Consider the following 18,989-nt stretch of genomic DNA (forward strand, 5'->3'; position numbering starts at 1 on the left):
GTTCAGTATAGTACCATACAGTCCTGTGGAGTATAGTTCAGTATAGTACCATACAGTCCTGTGGAGTATAGTTCATTATAGTACCATACAGTCCTGTGGAGTATAGTTCATTATAGTACCATACAGTCCTGTGGAGTATAGTTCATTATAGTACCATACAGTCCTGTGGCGTATAGTTCATTAGAGTACCATACAGTCCTGTGGAGTATAGTTCATTATAGTACCATACAGTCCTGTGGAGTATAGTTCAGTATAGTACCATACAGTCCTGTGGAGTATAGTTCAGTATAGTACCATACAGTCCTGTGGAGTATAGTTCATTATAGTACCATACAGTCCTGTGGAGTATAGTTCATTATAGTACCATACAGTCCTGTGGAGTATAGTTCATTATAGTACCATACAGTCCTGTGGAGTATAGTTCAGTATAGTACCATACAGTCCTGTGGAGTATAGTTCATTATAGTACCATACAGTCCTGTGGAGTATAGTTCATTATAGTACCATACAGTCCTGTGGAGTATAGTTCATTATAGTACCATACAGTCCTGTACTGTGGAGTATAGTTCATTATAGTACCATACAGTCGTGTGGCGTATAGTTCATTATAGTACCATACAGTCCTGTGGAGTATAGTTCATTATAGTACCATACAGTCCTGTGGAGTATAGTTCAGTATAGTACCATACAGTCCTGTGGAGTATAGTTCATTATAGTACCATACAGTCCTGTGGCGTATAGTTCAGTATAGTACCATACAGTCCTGTGGAGTATAGTTCAGTATAGTACCATACAGTCCTGTGGAGTATAGTTCATTATAGTACCATACAGTCCTGTGGAGTATAGTTCATTATAGTACCATACAGTCCTGTGGAGTATAGTTCATTATAGTACCATACAGTCCTGTACTGTGGAGTATAGTTCAGTATAGTACCATACAGTCCTGTGGAGTATAGTTCAGTATAGTACCATACAGTCCTGTACTGTGGAGTATAGTTCAGTATAGTACCATACAGTCCTGTGGAGTATAGTTCAGTATAGTACCATACAGTCCTGTGGAGTATAGTTCAGTATAGTACCATACAGTCCTGTGGAGTATAGTTCAGTATAGTACCATACAGTCATGTGGAGTATAGTTCAGTATAGTACCATACAGTCCTGTGGAGTATAGTTCATTATAGTACCATACAGTCCTGTGGAGTATAGTTCACTATAGTACCATACAGTCCTGTGGAGTATAGTTCATTATAGTACCATACAGTCCTGTGGAGTATAGTTCATTATAGTACCATACAGTCCTGTGGAGTATAGTTCATTATAGTACCATACAGTCCTGTACTGTGGAGTATAGTTCATTATAGTACCATACAGTCCTGTGGAGTATAGTTCATTATAGTACCATACAGTCCTGTGGAGTATAGTTCAGTATAGTACCATACAGTCCTGTGGAGTATAGTTCATTATAGTACCATACAGTCCTGTGGAGTATAGTTCATTATAGTACCATACAGTCCTGTGGAGTATAGTTCAGTATAGTACCATACAGTCCTGTGGAGTATAGTTCATTATAGTACCATACAGTCCTGTGGAGTATAGTTCATTATAGTACCATACAGTCCTGTGGAGTATAGTTCATTATAGTACCATACAGTCCTGTGGAGTATAGTTCATTATAGTACCATACAGTCCTGTGGAGTATAGTTCATTATAGTACCATCCAGTCCTGTGGAGTATAGTTCATTATAGTACCATACAGTCCTGTGGATTCTAGTTCATTATAGTACCATACAGTCCTGTCCTGTGAGTATAGTTCATTATAGTACCATACAGTCCTGTACTGTGGAGTATAGTTCATTATAGTACCATACAGTCCTGTGGAGTATAGTTCATTATAGTACCATACAGTCCTGTGGAGTATAGTTCAGTATAGTACCATACAGTCCTGTGGAGTATAGTTCATTATAGTACCATACAGTCCTGTGGAGTATAGTTCATTATAGTACCATACAGTCCTGTGGAGTATAGTTCAGTATAGTACCATACAGTCCTGTGGAGTATAGTTCAGTATAGTACCATACAGTCCTGTGGAGTATAGTTCATTATAGTACCATACAGTCCTGTACTGTGGAGTATAGTTCATTATAGTACCATACAGTCCTATGGAGTATAGTTCATTATAGTACCATACAGTCCTGTACTGTGGAGTATAGTTCATTATAGTACCATACAGTCCTGTACTGTGGAGTATAGTTCATTATAGTACCATACAGTCCTGTACTGTGGAGTATAGTTCATTATAGTACCATACAGTCCTGTGGAGTATAGTTCATTATAGTACCATACAGTCCTGTGGAGTATAGTTCATTATAGTACCATACAGTCCTGTGGAGTATAGTTCATTATAGTACCATACAGTCCTGTGGAGTATAGTTCAGTATAGTACCATACAGTCCTGTGGAGTATAGTTCAGTATAGTACCATACAGTCCTGTGGAGTATAGTTCATTATAGTACCATACAGTCCTGTACTGTGGAGTATAGTTCATTATAGTACCATACAGTCCTATGGAGTATAGTTCATTATAGTACCATACAGTCCTGTACTGTGGAGTATAGTTCATTATAGTACCATACAGTCCTGTACTGTGGAGTATAGTTCATTATAGTACCATACAGTCCTGTACTGTGGAGTATAGTTCATTATAGTACCATACAGTCCTGTGGAGTATAGTTCATTATAGTACCATACAGTCCTGTGGAGTATAGTTCATTATAGTACCATACAGTCCTGTGGAGTATAGTTCATTATAGTACCATACAGTCCTGTGGAGTATAGTTCATTATAGTACCATACAGTCCTGTGGAGTATAGTTCATTATAGTACCATACAGTCCTGTACTGTGGAGTATAGTTCATTATAGTACCATACAGTCCTATGGAGTATAGTTCATTATAGTACCATACAGTCCTGTACTGTGGAGTATAGTTCATTATAGTACCATACAGTCCTGTACTGTGGAGTATAGTTCATTATAGTACCATACAGTCCTGTACTGTGGAGTATAGTTCATTATAGTACCATACAGTCCTGTACTGTGGAGTATAGTTCATTATAGTACCATACAGTCCTGTGGAGTATAGTTCATTATAGTACCATACAGTCCTGTGGAGTATAGTTCATTATAGTACCATACAGTCCTGTGGAGTATAGTTCATTATAGTACCATACAGTCCTGTGGAGTATAGTTCATTATAGTACCATACAGTCCTGTGGAGTATAGTTCATTATAGTACCATACAGTCCTGTGGAGTATAGTTCATTATAGTACCATACAGTCCTGTGGAGTATAGTTCATTATAGTACCATACAGTCCTGTGGAGTATAGTTCATTATAGTACCATACAGTCCTATGGAGTATAGTTCATTATAGTACCATACAGTCCTGTACTGTGGAGTATAGTTCATTATAGTACCATACAGTCCTGTACTGTGGAGTATAGTTCATTATAGTACCATACAGTCCTGTACTGTGGAGTATAGTTCATTATAGTACCATACAGTCCTGTGGAGTATAGTTCATTATAGTACCATACAGTCCTGTGGAGTATAGTTCATTATAGTACCATACAGTCCTGTGGAGTATAGTTCATTATAGTACCATACAGTCCTGTGGAGTATAGTTCATTATAGTACCATACAGTCCTGTGGAGTATAGTTCATTATAGTACCATACAGTCCTGTGGAGTATAGTTCATTATAGTACCATACAGTCCTGTAGAGTATAGTTCATTATAGTACCATACAGTCCTGTGGAGTATAGTTCATTATAGTACCATACAGTCCTGTGGAGTATAGTTCATTATAGTACCATACAGTCCTGTGGAGTATAGTTCATTATAGTACCATACAGTCCTGTGGAGTATAGTTCAGTATAGTACCATACAGTCCTGTGGAGTATAGTTCATTATAGTACCATACAGTCCTGTACTGTGGAGTATAGTTCATTATAGTACCATACAGTCCTGTGGAGTATAGTTCATTATAGTACCATACAGTCCTGTGGAGTATAGTTCATTATAGTACCATACAGTCCTGTGGAGTATAGTTCATTATAGTACCATACAGTCCTGTGGAGTATAGTTCATTATAGTACCATACAGTCCTGTACTGTGGAGTATAGTTCATTATAGTACCATACAGTCGTGTGGAGTATAGTTCAGTATACACCAAATGTGGTTTTGCTGCGGAGTCCCGGGAATCGAACCCACTACCCTGGCGTTACAAGCGCTCTACCAACTGAGCTACAGAAGGACCATCTCTCACAGTTGAAGTGTACCTATGATGAAAATTACAGACCCCTACATGCTTTGTAAGTAGGAAACCTGCAAAATTGGCAGTGTATCAAATACTTGTTCTCCCCACATATGTAGAGGAGGATGTTGGATCATAATACCCACATATGTAGAGGAGGATGTTGGATCATAATACCCACATATGTAGAGGGGGATGTTGGATCATAATACCCACATATGTAGAGGAGGATGTTGGATCATAATACCCACATATGTAGAGGAGGATGTTGGATCATAATACCCACATATGTAGAGGAGGATGTTGGATCATAATACCCACATATGTAGAGGAGGATGTTGGATCATAATACCCACATATGTAGAGGAGGATGTTGGATCATAATACCCACATATGTAGAGGAGGATGTTGGATCATAATACCCACATATGTAGAGGAGGATGTTGGATCATAATACCCACATATGTAGAGGAGGATGTTGGATCATAATACCCACATATGTAGAGGAGGATGTTGGATCATAATACCCACATATGTAGAGGAGGATGTTGGATCATAATACCCACATATGTAGAGGAGGATGTTGGATCATAATACCCACATATGTAGAGGAGGATGTTGGATCATAATACCCACATATGTAGAGGAGGATGTTGAATCATAATACCCACATAGGTAGAGGAGGATGTTGGATCATAATACCCACATATGTAGAGGAGGATGTTGGATCACAATACCCACATAGGTAGAAGAGGATGTTGGATCATAATACCCACATATGTAGAGGAGGATGTTGGATACCCACATATGTAGAGGAGGATGTTGAATCATAATACCCACATATGTAGAGGAGGATGTTGAATCATAATACCCACATATGTAGAGGAGGATGTTGGATCATAATACCCACATATGTAGAGGAGGATGTTGGATCATAATACCCACATATGTAGAGGGGGATGTTGCATTTATGTCATGCAATAAAATGCAAATGAATTACTTAAAATCCAGAAAATCACATGTGCCTATGATGAAGTGTACCTATGATAAAAATTACAGACCCCTACATGCTTTGTAAGTAGGAAAACCTGCAAAATTGGCAGTGTATCAAATACTTGTTCTCCCCACATATGTAGAGGAGGATGTTGGATCATAATACCCACATAGGTAGAGGAGGATGTTGGATCATAATACCCACATATGTAGAGGAGGATGTTGGATCATAATACCCACATATGTAGAGGAGGATGTTGGATCATAATACCCACATATGTAGAGGAGGATGTTGGATCATAATACCCACATAGGTAGAGGAGGATGTTGGATCATAATACCCACATATGTAGAGGAGGATGTTGGATCATAATACCCACATATGTAGAGGAGGATGTTGGATCATAATACCCACATATGTAGAGGAGGATGTTGGATCATAATACCCACATATGTAGAGGAGGATGTTGGATCATAATACCCACATATGTAGAGGAGGATGTTGGATCATAATACCCACATATGTAGAGGAGGATGTTGGATCATAATACCCACATAGGTAGAGGAGGATGTTGGATCATAATACCCACATATGTAGAGGGGGAGGTTGGATCATAATACCCACATATGTAGAGGAGGATGTTGGATCATAATACCCACATATGTAGAGGAGGATGTTGGATCATAATACCCACATATGTAGAGGAGGATGTTGGATCATAATACCCACATATGTAGAGGAGGATGTTGGATCATAATACCCACATATGTAGAGGAGGATGTTGGATCATAATACCCACATAGGTAGAGGAGGATGTTGGATCATAATACCCACATAGGTAGAGGAGGATGTTGGATCATAATACCCACATATGTAGAGGGGGATGTAAAAGTTATAAAAAAAGTTATACTACCCGTTGGAGCGACGTGCAGATGCGACCACTCGCTCCAACCGGAACCGGAAGTTGAGGAGGATGTTGGATCATAATACCCACATATGTAGAGGAGGATGTTGGATCATAATACCCACATATGTAGAGGAGGATGTTGGATCATAATACCCACATATGTAGAGGAGGATGTTGGATCATAATACCCACATATGTAGAGGAGGATGTTGAATCATAATACCCACATAGGTAGAGGAGGATGTTGGATCATAATACCCACATATGTAGAGGAGGATGTTGGATCACAATACCCACATAGGTAGAAGAGGATGTTGGATCATAATACCCACATATGTAGAGGAGGATGTTGGATACCCACATATGTAGAGGAGGATGTTGAATCATAATACCCACATATGTAGAGGAGGATGTTGAATCATAATACCCACATATGTAGAGGAGGATGTTGGATCATAATACCCACATATGTAGAGGAGGATGTTGGATCATAATACCCACATATGTAGAGGGGGATGTTGCATTTATGTCATGCAATAAAATGCAAATGAATTACTTAAAATCCAGAAAATCACATGTACCTATGATGAAGTGTACCTATGATAAAAATTACAGACCCCTACATGCTTTGTAAGTAGGAAAACCTGCAAAATTGGCAGTGTATCAAATACTTGTTCTCCCCACATATGTAGAGGAGGATGTTGGATCATAATACCCACATAGGTAGAGGAGGATGTTGGATCATAATACCCACATATGTAGAGGAGGATGTTGGATCATAATACCCACATATGTAGAGGAGGATGTTGGATCATAATACCCACATATGTAGAGGAGGATGTTGGATCATAATACCCACATAGGTAGAGGAGGATGTTGGATCATAATACCCACATATGTAGAGGAGGATGTTGGATCATAATACCCACATATGTAGAGGAGGATGTTGGATCATAATACCCACATATGTAGAGGAGGATGTTGGATCATAATACCCACATATGTAGAGGAGGATGTTGGATCATAATACCCACATATGTAGAGGAGGATGTTGGATCATAATACCCACATATGTAGAGGAGGATGTTGGATCATAATACCCACATAGGTAGAGGAGGATGTTGGATCATAATACCCACATATGTAGAGGGGGAGGTTGGATCATAATACCCACATATGTAGAGGAGGATGTTGGATCATAATACCCACATATGTAGAGGAGGATGTTGGATCATAATACCCACATATGTAGAGGAGGATGTTGGATCATAATACCCACATATGTAGAGGAGGATGTTGGATCATAATACCCACATATGTAGAGGAGGATGTTGGATCATAATACCCACATAGGTAGAGGAGGATGTTGGATCATAATACCCACATAGGTAGAGGAGGATGTTGGATCATAATACCCACATATGTAGAGGGGGATGTAAAAGTTATAAAAAAGTTATACTACCCGTTGGAGCGACGTGCAGATGCGACCACTCGCTCCAACCGGAACCGGAAGTTGAGGAGGATGTTGGATCATAATACCCACATATGTAGAGGAGGATGTTGGATCATAATACCCACATATGTAGAGGGGGATGTTGCGTATTTACACCCTTTTTTGTAGAGATCTGTTACCGGGTGTAAATCCACTTCACTCACTTCTTTCAAGCTCAATGTGTCCTGTCATAAACCGACACGCCGTTCTTTATGCAGAGTCTTTAACAAAACCAGGTCACGTAAATAAACTGAGGGAGATTTGACTGAAATTCTGCTACCAAACTTCCTCACAACTCCCGCCAAACTCCCTCACCACTCCTACCAAACTCCCTCACAACTCCTACCAACCTCCCTCACAACTCCTAACAAACTCCCTCACAACTCCTACCAAACTCCCTCACAACTCCTACCAAACTCCGTCACAACTCCTACCAAACTCCCTCACAACTCCTACCAACCTCCCTCACAACTCCTACCAACCTCCCTCACAACTCCTACCAAACTCCCTCACAACTCCTACCAAACTCCCTCACAACTCCTACCAACCTCCCTCACAACTCCTACCAACCTCCCTCACAACTCCTACCAAACTCCCTCACAACTCCTACCAAACTCCCTCACAACTCCTACCAAACTCCCTCACAACTCCTACCCAACTCCCTCACAGTTCTTCCAGTAAATGTGTTTTTTTTGGGAGGGTCAAATGTTCAGTGTAAACGTAGTCCTTGTGCATAAAGTTGTATGTTTGTTAAAAATCTATGTTTTTTTTTGTAGAGCATACATTTTATGTTAAAAAAATCTGTCTCCATTCAGTTAAAATAGAATTGCCCATATATGCCTAATACTGTATGCGCTGGTGGTGCTGTTCTCTCCTTTGTGTACTGCAGCGGTTTAACCTCTGTGATGTTGTCATTAAAGCAGTCACCTCAGACAGACCGCACTGTTGTTCGGAGTGCGGCAAGACGTTCACCTCGCCCACCAGCCTGAGGATCCACCTGAAGATCCACAGCGAAGACAAACCCCACCAGTGTTCCGTCTGCGGGAAGCGTTTCCTGTGGCTGTGTGTTCTGAAGAGACACCAGGTGGTGCACAAAGGTGAGAGAAACATCTCTCTGCTGGAAGACACGTCCTGTGTGGCTCGTTGGTAGAACGTGACCTTCGCAAGCCCCAGGATCGTGTTCGGAATGACAGAACGGTGCATCGTTGAATTCAACGGAAACAGTACTGTACGACCGGTTGTGATTATGGTGGCTCAGAGGACAGTTACCATAGGGTGTGGTTATAGAGGCTCAGAGGACAGTTACCATAGGGTGTGGTTATAGAGGCTCAGAGGACAGTTACCATAGGGTGTGGTTATAGAGGCTCAGAGGACAGTTACCATAGGGTGTGGTTATAGAGGCTCAGAGGACAGTTACCATAGGGTGTGGTTATAGAGGCTCAGAGGACAGTTACCATCGGGTGTGGTTATAGAGGCTCAGAGGACAGTTACCATAGGGTGTGGTTATAGAGGCTCAGAGGCCAGTTACCATAGGGTGTGGTTATAGAGTCTCAGAGGACAGTTACCATCGGGTGTGGTTATAGAGGCTCAGAGGACAGTTACCATAGGGTGTGGTAATAGAGGCTCAGAGGCCAGTTACCATAGGGTGTGGTTATAGAGGCTCAGGACAGTTACCATAGGGTGTGGTTATAGAGGCTCAGAGGACAGTTACCATAGGGTGTGGTTATAGAGGCTCAGAGGACAGTTACCATAGGGTGTGGTTATAGAGGCTCAGAGGACAGTTACCAAAGGGTGTGGTTATAGAGGCTCAGAGGACAGTTACCATAGGGTGTGGTTATAGAGGCTCAGGACAGTTACCATATGGTGTGGTTATAGAGGCTCAGAGGACAGTTACCATAGGGTGTGGTTATAGAGGCTCAGAGGACAGTTAAAATAGGGTGTGGTTATAGAGGCTCAGAGGACCGTTACCATAGGGTGTGGTTATAGAGGCTCAGAGGACAGTTACCATAGGGTGTGGTTATAGAGGCTCAGGACAGTTACCATAGGGTGTGGTTATAGAGGCTCAGGACAGTTACCATAGGGTGTGGTTATAGAGGCACAGAGGACAGTTACCATAGGGTGTGGTTATAGAGGCACAGAGGACAGTTACCATAGGGTGTAGTTATAGAGGCTCAGGACAGTTACCATAGGGTGTGGTTATAGAGGCTCAGAGGACAGTTACCATAGGGTGTGGTTATAGAGGCTCAGAGGACAGTTACCATAGGGTGTGGTTATAGAGGCTCAGAGGACAGTTACCATAGGGTGTGATTATAGAGGCTCGGAGGACAGTTACCATAGGGTGTAGTTATAAAGGCTTGGAGGACAGTTACCATAGGGTGTGGTTATAGAGGCTCAGAGGACAGTTACCATAGGGTGTGGTTATAGAGGCTCAGAGGACAGTTACCAAAGGGTGTGGTTATAGAGGCTCAGGACAGTTACCATAGGGTGTGGTTATAGAGGCAGAGAGGACAGTTACCATAGTGTGTGGTTATAGAGGCTCAGGACAGTTACCATAGGGTGTGGTTATAGAGGCTCAGAAGACAGTTACCATAGGGTGTGGTTATAGAGGCTCGGAGGACAGTTACCATAGGGTGTGGTTATAGAGGCTCAGAGGACAGTTACCAAAGGGTGTGGTTATAGAGGCTCAGAGGACAGTTACCATAGGGTGTGGTTATAGAGGCTCAAGACAGTTACCATAGGGTGTGGTTATAGAGGCTCAAGACAGTTATCATAGGGTGTGGTTATAGAGGCTCAGAGGACAGTTACCATAGGGTGTGGTTATAGAGGCTCAGAGGACAGTTACCATAGGGTGTGGTTATAGAGGCTCAAGACAGTTACCATAGGGTGTGGTTATAGAGGCTCAGAGGTCAGTTACCATAGGGTGTGGTTATAGAGGCTCAGAGGACAGTTACCATAGGGTGTGGTTATAGAGGCTCAGAGGACAGTTACCATAGGGTGTGGTTATAGAGGCTCGGAGGACAGTTACCATAGGGTGTGGTTATAGAGGCTCAGAGGACAGTTACCAAAGGGTGTGGTTATAGAGGCTCAGAGGTCAGTTACCATAGGGTGTGGTTATAGAGGCTCAAGACAGTTATCATAGGGTGTGGTTATAGAGACTCAGAGGACAGTTACCATAGGGTGTGGTTATAGAGGCTCAGAGGACAGTTACCATAGGGTGTGGTTATAGAGGCTCAGAGGACAGTTACCATAGGGTGTGGTTATAGAGGCTCAGAGGACAGTTACCATAGGGTGTGGTTATAGAGGCTCAGAGGACAGTTACCATAGGGTGTGGTTATAGAGGCTCAAGACAGTTACCATAGGGTGTGGTTATAGAGGCTCAGAGGACAGTTACCATAGGGTGTGGTTATAGAGGCTCAGAGGACAGTTACCATAGGGTGTGGTTATAGAGGCTCAGAGGACAGTTACCATAGGGTGTGGTTATAGAGGCTCAAGACAGTTACCATAGGGTGTGTGGTTATAGAGGCTCAGAGGTCAGTTACCATAGGGTGTGGTTATAGAGGCTCAGAGGACAGTTACCATAGGGTGTGGTTATAGAGGCTCAGAGGACAGTTACCATAGGGTGTGGTTATGGAGGCTCAGGACAGTTACCATAGGGTGTGGTTATAGAGGCTCAGAGGACAGTTACCATAGGGTGTGGTTATAGAGGCTCGGAGGACAGTTACCATAGGGTGTGGTTATAGAGGCTCAGAGGACAGTTACCATAGGGTGTGATTATAGAGGCTGGGAGGACAGTTACCATAGGGTGTAGTTATAGAGGCTTGGAGGACAGTTACCATAGGGTGTGGTTATAGAGGCTCAGAGGACAGTTACCATAGGGTGTGGTTATAGAGGCTCAGAGGACAGTTACCAAAGGGTGTGGTTATAGAGGCTCAGGACAGTTACCATAGGGTGTGGTTATAGAGGCAGAGAGGACAGTTACCATAGGGTGTGGTTATAGAGGCTCAGAAGACAGTTACCATAGGGTGTGGTTATAGAGGCTCGGAGGACAGTTACCATAGGGTGTGGTTATAGAGGCTCAGAGGACAGTTACCAAAGGGTGTGGTTATAGAGGCTCAGAGGACAGTTACCATAGGGTGTGGTTATAGAGGCTCAAGACAGTTACCATAGGGTGTGGTTATAGAGGCTCAGAGGACAGTTACCATAGGGTGTGGTTATAGAGGCTCAGAGGACAGTTACCATAGGGTGTGGTTATAGAGGCTCAGAGGACAGTTACCATAGGGTGTGGTTATAGAGGCTCAGAGGACAGTTACCATAGGGTGTGGTTATAGAGGCTCAGAGGACAGTTACCATAGGGTGTGGTTATAGAGGCTCAGAGGACAGTTACCATAGGGTGTGGTTATAGAGGCTCGGAGGACAGTTACCATAGGGTGTGGTTATAGAGGCTCAGAGGACAGTTACCAAAGGGTGTGGTTATAGAGGCTCAGAGGACAGTTACCATAGGGTGTGGTTATAGAGGCTCAAGACAGTTATCATAGGGTGTGGTTATAGAGGCTCAGAGGACAGTTACCATAGGGTGTGGTTATAGAGGCTCAGAGGACAGTTACCATAGGGTGTGGTTATAGAGGCTCAGAGGACAGTTACCATAGGGTGTGGTTATAGAGGCTCAGAGGACAGTTACCATAGGGTGTGGTTATAGAGGCTCAGAGGACAGTTACCATAGGGTGTGGTTATAGAGGCTCAGAGGACAGTTACCATAGGGTGTGGTTATAGAGGCACAGAGGACAGTTACCATGGGTGTAAGTCTACTGAATGTGTACTTGCTGTTCTTGCTTCTGTCTCGATGTGTTCTAAACCCTGTGACGTGGTCATTGAAGCAGGAGAGAGCGCCACCTCGGACCCAGACAGCCCAGGGGATCCCGAACAGGGGCAGAAGCCGTACCCGGACCCTAAAAGACTGTACCTCTGCTCAGAGTGTGGCAAGAGGTTCACCACAGCGCCTTTACTAAAGTCTCACATGAAGTCTCACAGTGGGGAGATACACCACCAGTGCTCTGTCTGTGGGAAGTGTTTCCTGCTGTTCCAGGACCTCAAGATACACCAGGAGATCCACAAAGGTGAGAGAGACACCAGCAGATACACAAAGGTGAGAGAGAGACACCGGGCGATCCACAAAGGTGAGAGAGACACCGGGAGATACACAAAGGTGAGAGAGAGACACCAGGAGATACACAAAGGTGAGAGAGAGACACCGGGAGATCCACAAAGGTGAGAGAGAGACACCGGGAGATCCACAAAGGTGAGAGAGAGACACCGGGAGATCCACAAAGGTGAGAGAGACACCGGGAGATACACAAAGGTGAGAGAGAGACACCAGGAGATACACAAAGGTGAGAGAGAGACACCAGGAGATACACAAAGGTGAGAGAGACACCGGGAGATCCACAAAGGTGAGAGAGAGACACCAGGAGATACACAAAGGTGAGAGAGAGACACCGGGAGATACACAAAGGTGAGAGAGAGACACCGGGAGATACACAAAGGTGAGAGAGAGACACCGGAAGATACACAAAGGTGAGAGAGAGACACCGGGAGATACACAAAGGTGAGAGAGAGACACCGGGAGATCCACAAAGGTGAGAGAGAGACACCGGGAGATCCACAAAGGTGAGAAAGAGACTCCGGGAGATACACAAAGGTGAGAGAGAGAGACTCCAGGAGATACACAAAGGTGAGAGAGAGAGACACAAGGGTGAGAGAGAGACACCGGGAGATACAAGGGTGAGAGAGAGACGCCGGGAGATACACAAAGGTGAGAGAGAGAGATACAAGGGTGAGAGAGAGACGCCGGGAGATACACAAAGGTGAGAGAGAGAGACACAAGGGTGAGAGAGATACACAAAGGTGAGAGAGAGAGACACAAGGGTGAGAGAGAGACACTGGGAGATACAAAGGTGAGAGAGATACACAAAGGTGAGAGAGACGCAAACACACTGATTCACTGTAGCAAAATGTTTTGCAATGGAAAGGGAAACATTTTTGTGCAAAAATTCTATTGGACAAATTCAGGTAGGTTCCTTCTCCATTTTGTTCTGTTTGCTTCCATTTTTGTTCCTAGTGAATACACCCCTGAAGTCTATGCTCACACACTTGGGTCATATTCATTAGGAACCAAACAGAAACAAATGGGCCCAAAGTGGGAGGGACTATCCAATAATAATACACTTGTTTTCCGTTTGCAAAACATTTTGCAGCAGTACTTTGCAGTAATGAACAAGGACCCTGAGATCTCTGCTGGAACACAGGTGACTTGAAGAAACATAAACATATCCACACCAGTGCTTCTTTCCATAAATTAGCTGGGTATTTATATGTGTATCAGTCTGTAATAAACTGTCATTTAATTGATAGTGCAGCATTTTAACCCCTGTAAATGTTGTCATTGAAGGGGCAACAACTCTGACGCAGACAGTCCAGGGAAGCAGATCCGGAGAGACCGTTCCCCTGCTCTGTGTGTGGTAAGAGGTTCACCGCAGCCTTCAGGCTTAAGGCACACATGAAGATCCACAGCGGAGAGAAACCCCACCAGTGCTCCGTCTGTGGCAAGGCCTTCCTTCGACCCTACGACCTTAAAAGACACCTGGTGACCCATAAAGGTGAGAGGAACACCAGGTTGGAGTTGCGCTATCCTTATCATTTTCCTCCTGTGTTAAACCCTTCTAATGGTGTCATTGAAACAGGAGAGGGCACCAGCTCTGACCCTGACAGTCCAGGGGATCCTGACCAGGAGTTGAAGCCATATTTCTGCTCCCAGTGCGGTAAGAGGTTCACTGCAGCCAGCAGCCTGAAGACACACACAATGACGCACAGTGGAAAGAAACCCCACCAGTGCTCCGTCTGTGGGAAGTGTTTCCTGCGATACCAGGACCTGAAGAGACACCAGGTGATCCACAAAGGTAAGAGAGACCCACACACCGGAGTCATGTTTACTAGGAAACCACACTGAAGCAAACAGGCAGAAACAAGGATGGTCTACCAGATCTTTTCCAGTAAGAAACGCTTTGTTTCTGCTACGGTGCACCAATTAATTTATCCTCTCTGTCTTGTAATGTTGTCATTGAAACAGGAGAGGGCACCAGCACAGGAAAACCCCACCAGTGCTCTGTCTGCGAGGAGAGTTTCTTGAAGCTCGACGACTTGAACATCCACGTGACGATCCACACAGGAGAGAAGACCAAGCACATCTGCCAACCATGTGGGAAGACCTTCACTCTGCTGCAGGACCTAAAGACTCACCAGCGCACCCATACGGGAGAGAAACCGTACCACTGCTCCAAGTGCCCAGAGAGCTTTGGCAACCTGTTGGAGTACAGGGAGCACAAGCAGACACACAATAACAAGAAACCGTACCTTTGTGACCAACGGCCAGACGTTCACCCACTTCTACACCCTCAAGACCCACCGGTCAATCCACACAGGGGAGAACCTCCTCCACTGCTCCTACTGTGGGAGGGGCTTCACTCAGAAAACCTCCTTGGCGACCCACATACTGATCCACACCAAGGAAAAACCGCACCAGTGCTCTGTGTGTGGCCAACGTTTTGCCAGAAGCGAAAGCCTGAAGAAACACAAGAGGATACACATGGCAGAGGTCCGCCATCACATGTGCGAAGTGCGGGAAGAGTTTCCCTGACATGAAGAGGTTGGAGGTGCACGCGAGAATGCACTACAAGAGCCTGGAAAAGAAGTACTGCTGCTCATACTGCGGGAGAATGTTCCTACGGGACGGGGATCTAAAGAGTCACCAGAGAACACACACCGGAGAGAAACCCTTTGTCTGCGCCATATGCGGGAAAAGTTTCGCCCAATCGGGGAACTTGAGAGTGCATCAGATCAAGCACACTAAAGAGAGACCGTACCCTTGTACTGTCTGTGATAAGGGGTTCACCACCTCTGGGAGTCTGAAGGTGCACATGAGGAGGTTTCATACAGGGGAGAAGCCGTACGTCTGTAGCCTGTGTGGGAAAGGGTTCATTGTACCCAAAGCACTAAAGACACACCAACAGAAACATATGAAAGAGACTACCGTCTAGTTTGACGGGAGATAGGAAAAGACTGTCTTTCTGTGATTCCTCGCTCCACTCTCCTCTCAACTGTAATAGAAGAGAAGTTCCGAGGTCCCTCCTCTCTGACTTTATTCTCCATTTTGAGGAGGAGACGAAGAGAAAGAGGAATCGGGGAATGATGAATTGAGATATAGCCGAGCCTGCTGCTGGTTTTACCTGCTGCTCCCATTGAGGACATGTTTTTTTCAAAATAAAAGTCCCCCCCTACATGCATCCATGTAATTGTACTCTAAATGTGCCATTAGACATCACTCACCATGACTGAATGGCTAGTGGTTAGTTTAGTGATACTCTACAGAAACTCTGAAGTTTTATCACCAAACTAACCACTAGCTATTCAGTCTGTAAGATACAACCTCAATAAAGTTTCTGTAGAGTATCTTAATGTCCGATATGAATTGACAGGATGATATGATTATGTATGGCATGATATGACACAATATGCATTATGACAATAATACATTTAAACCTGACATGAGGTCTCTACTCACCATGACTGGTACCTATGGACATGATGTCTCTACTCACCATCACTGGTATCTATTGACATGATGTCTCTACTCACCATGACTGGTATCTATTGACATGATGTCTCTACTCACCATGGCTGGTATCTATTGACATGATGGCTCTACTCACCATGACTGGTATCTATTGACATGATGGCTCTACTCACCATGACTGGTATCTATTGACATGATGTCTCTACTCACCATGACTGGTACCTATTGACATGTCTCTACTCACCATGACTGGTACCTATTGACATGATGTCTCTACTCACCATGACTGGTACCTATTGACATGATGTCTCTACTCACCATGACTGGTACCTATTGACATGATGTCTCTCTACTCACCATGACTGGTACCTATTGACATGATGTCTCTACTCACCATGACTGGTACCTATTGACATGATGTCTCTACTCACCATGACTGGTACCTATTGACATGATGTCTCTCTCTACTCACCATGACTGGTACCTATTGACATGATGTCTCTACTCACCATGACTGGTACCTATTGACATGATGTCTCTACTCACCATGACTGGTACCTATTGACATGATGTCTCTACTCACCATGACTGGTACCTATTGACATGATGTCTCTACTCACCATGACTGGTACCTATTGACATGATGTCCCTATTGACATGATGTCTCTCTACTCACCATGACTGGTACCTATTGACATGATGTCTCTACTCACCATGACTGGTACCTATTGACATGATGTCTCTACTCACCATGACTGGTACCTATTGACATGATGTCTCTACTCACCATGACTGGTACCTATTGACATGATGTCTCTCTACTCACCATGACTGGTACCTATTGACATGATGTCTCTACTCACCATGACTGGTACCTATTGACATGATGTCTCTACTCACCATGACTGGGTACCTATTGACCATGATGATATCTCTCTCTACTCACCATGACTGGTACCTATTGACATGATGTCTCTACTCACCATGACTGGTACCTATTGACATGACCTCACCATGACTGACCATGATGATGTCTCTACTCACCATGACTGGTACCTATTAATCACCATGACTGGTACCTATTGACATGATGTCTCTACTCACCATGACTGGTACCTATTGACATGTCTCTATCACCATGACTGGCACCTATTGACATGATGTCTCACTCACCATGACTGGTACCTATTGACATGATGTCTCTACTCACCATGACTGGTACCTATTGACATGATGTCTCTACTCACCATGACTGGTACCTATTGACATGATGTCTCTCTCTACTCACCATGACTGGTACCTATTGACATGATGTCTCTCTCTACTCACCATGACTGGTACCTATTGACATGATGTCTCTACTCACCATGACTGGTACCTATTGACATGATGTCTCTACTCACCATGACTGGTATCTATTGACATGATGTCTCTACTCACCATCACTGGTACCTATTGACATGATGTCTCTACTCACCATGACTGGTACCTATTGACATGATCCACTCACCATGACTGGTACCTATTGACACTCACCATGACTGGTACCTATTGACATGATGTCTCTACTCACCATGACTGGTACCTATTGACATGATGTCTCTACTCACCATGACTGGTACCTATTGACATGATGTCTCTACTCACCATGACTGGTACCTATTGACATGATGTCTCTCTCTACTCACCATGACTGGTACCTATTGACATGATGTCTCTACTCACCATGACTGGTACCTATTGACATGATGTCTCTACTCACCATGACTGGTACCTATTGACATGATGTCTCTCTCCACTCACCATGACTGGTACCTATTGACATGTCTCTCTACTCACCATGACTGGTACCTATTGACATGACTGGTCTCTACTCACCATGACTGGTACCTATTGACATGATGTCTCTACTCACCATGACTGGTACCTATTGACATGATGTCTCTACTCACCATGACTGGTACCTATTGACATGATGTCTCTACTCACCATGACTGGTACCTATTGACATGATGTCTCTACTCACCATGACTGGTACCTATTGACATGAGGTCTCTCTCTACTCACCATGACTGGTACCTATTGACATGATGTCTCTACTCACCATGACTGGTACCTATTGACATGATGTCTCTACTCACCATGACTGGTACCTATTGACATGATGTCTCTCTACTCACCATGACTGGTACCTATTGACATGATGTCTCTCTCTACTCACCATGACTGGCACCTATTGACATGATGTCTCTACTCACCATGACTGGTACCTATTGACATGATGTCTCTCTCTACTCACCATGACTGGTACCTATTGACATGATGTCTCTACTCACCATGACTGGTACCTATTGACATGATGTCTCTACTCACCATGACTGGTACCTATTGACATGATGTCTCTACTCACCATGACTGGTACCTATTGACATGATGTCTCTACTCACCATGACTGGTACCTATTGACATGTCTCTACTCACCATGACTGGTACCTATTGACATGATGTCTCTACTCACCATGACTGGTACCTATTGACATGTCTCTACTCACCATGACTGGCACCTATTGACATGATGTCTCTACTCACCATGACTGGTACCTATTGACATGATGTCTCTACTCACCATGACTGGTACCTATTGACATGATGTCTCTAC

The 18,989-nt window shown here is 43.9% G+C and overlaps 2 protein-coding genes across 2 annotated transcripts in view; both read left to right on the forward strand.

The window, feature by feature from the left end:
- LOC124023938 (zinc finger protein 728-like) overlaps window positions 1-13,126 on the forward strand; it is a 33,500-nt gene extending 20,374 nt beyond the window's left edge. The window contains exons 3-4 of the mRNA XM_046338101.1: window positions 8,625-8,801; window positions 12,582-13,126. Of these exons, the coding sequence (XP_046194057.1) occupies window positions 8,625-8,801; window positions 12,582-12,973 (569 nt within the window). The 3' untranslated portion in view covers window positions 12,974-13,126. The remainder of the gene's footprint in view (window positions 1-8,624; window positions 8,802-12,581) is intronic.
- Window positions 13,127-14,195: 1,069 nt separating this feature from the next.
- Window positions 14,196-15,394, forward strand: LOC124023939 (zinc finger protein 239-like). Its single transcript, XM_046338102.1, has 4 exons — window positions 14,196-14,357; window positions 14,442-14,657; window positions 14,828-15,115; window positions 15,180-15,394. The coding sequence occupies exons 1-4, from the start codon at window positions 14,258-14,260 to the stop codon at window positions 15,392-15,394; spliced, it is 819 nt and encodes a 272-aa protein (XP_046194058.1). The 5' UTR covers window positions 14,196-14,257.
- The last annotated feature ends 3,595 nt before the right edge of the window (window positions 15,395-18,989 follow it).

The sequence above is a fragment of the Oncorhynchus gorbuscha genome, unplaced genomic scaffold (assembly GCF_021184085.1).
Source record: "Oncorhynchus gorbuscha isolate QuinsamMale2020 ecotype Even-year unplaced genomic scaffold, OgorEven_v1.0 Un_scaffold_1730, whole genome shotgun sequence".
Lineage (NCBI taxonomy): Eukaryota > Metazoa > Chordata > Actinopteri > Salmoniformes > Salmonidae > Oncorhynchus > Oncorhynchus gorbuscha.

Coding starts and splice junctions, on each gene's coding strand:
- LOC124023939 (XM_046338102.1), top strand. CDS start 14,258: ATGAAGATCCACAGCGGAGAGAAACCCCACCAGTGCTCCGTCTGTGGC. Junction 14,658..14,827: donor ACACCAGGTGATCCACAAAG/GTAAGAGAGACC, acceptor TCATTGAAACAG/GAGAGGGCACCAGCACAGGA. Junction 15,116..15,179: donor TAACAAGAAACCGTACCTTT/GTGACCAACGGC, acceptor CAATCCACACAG/GGGAGAACCTCCTCCACTGC.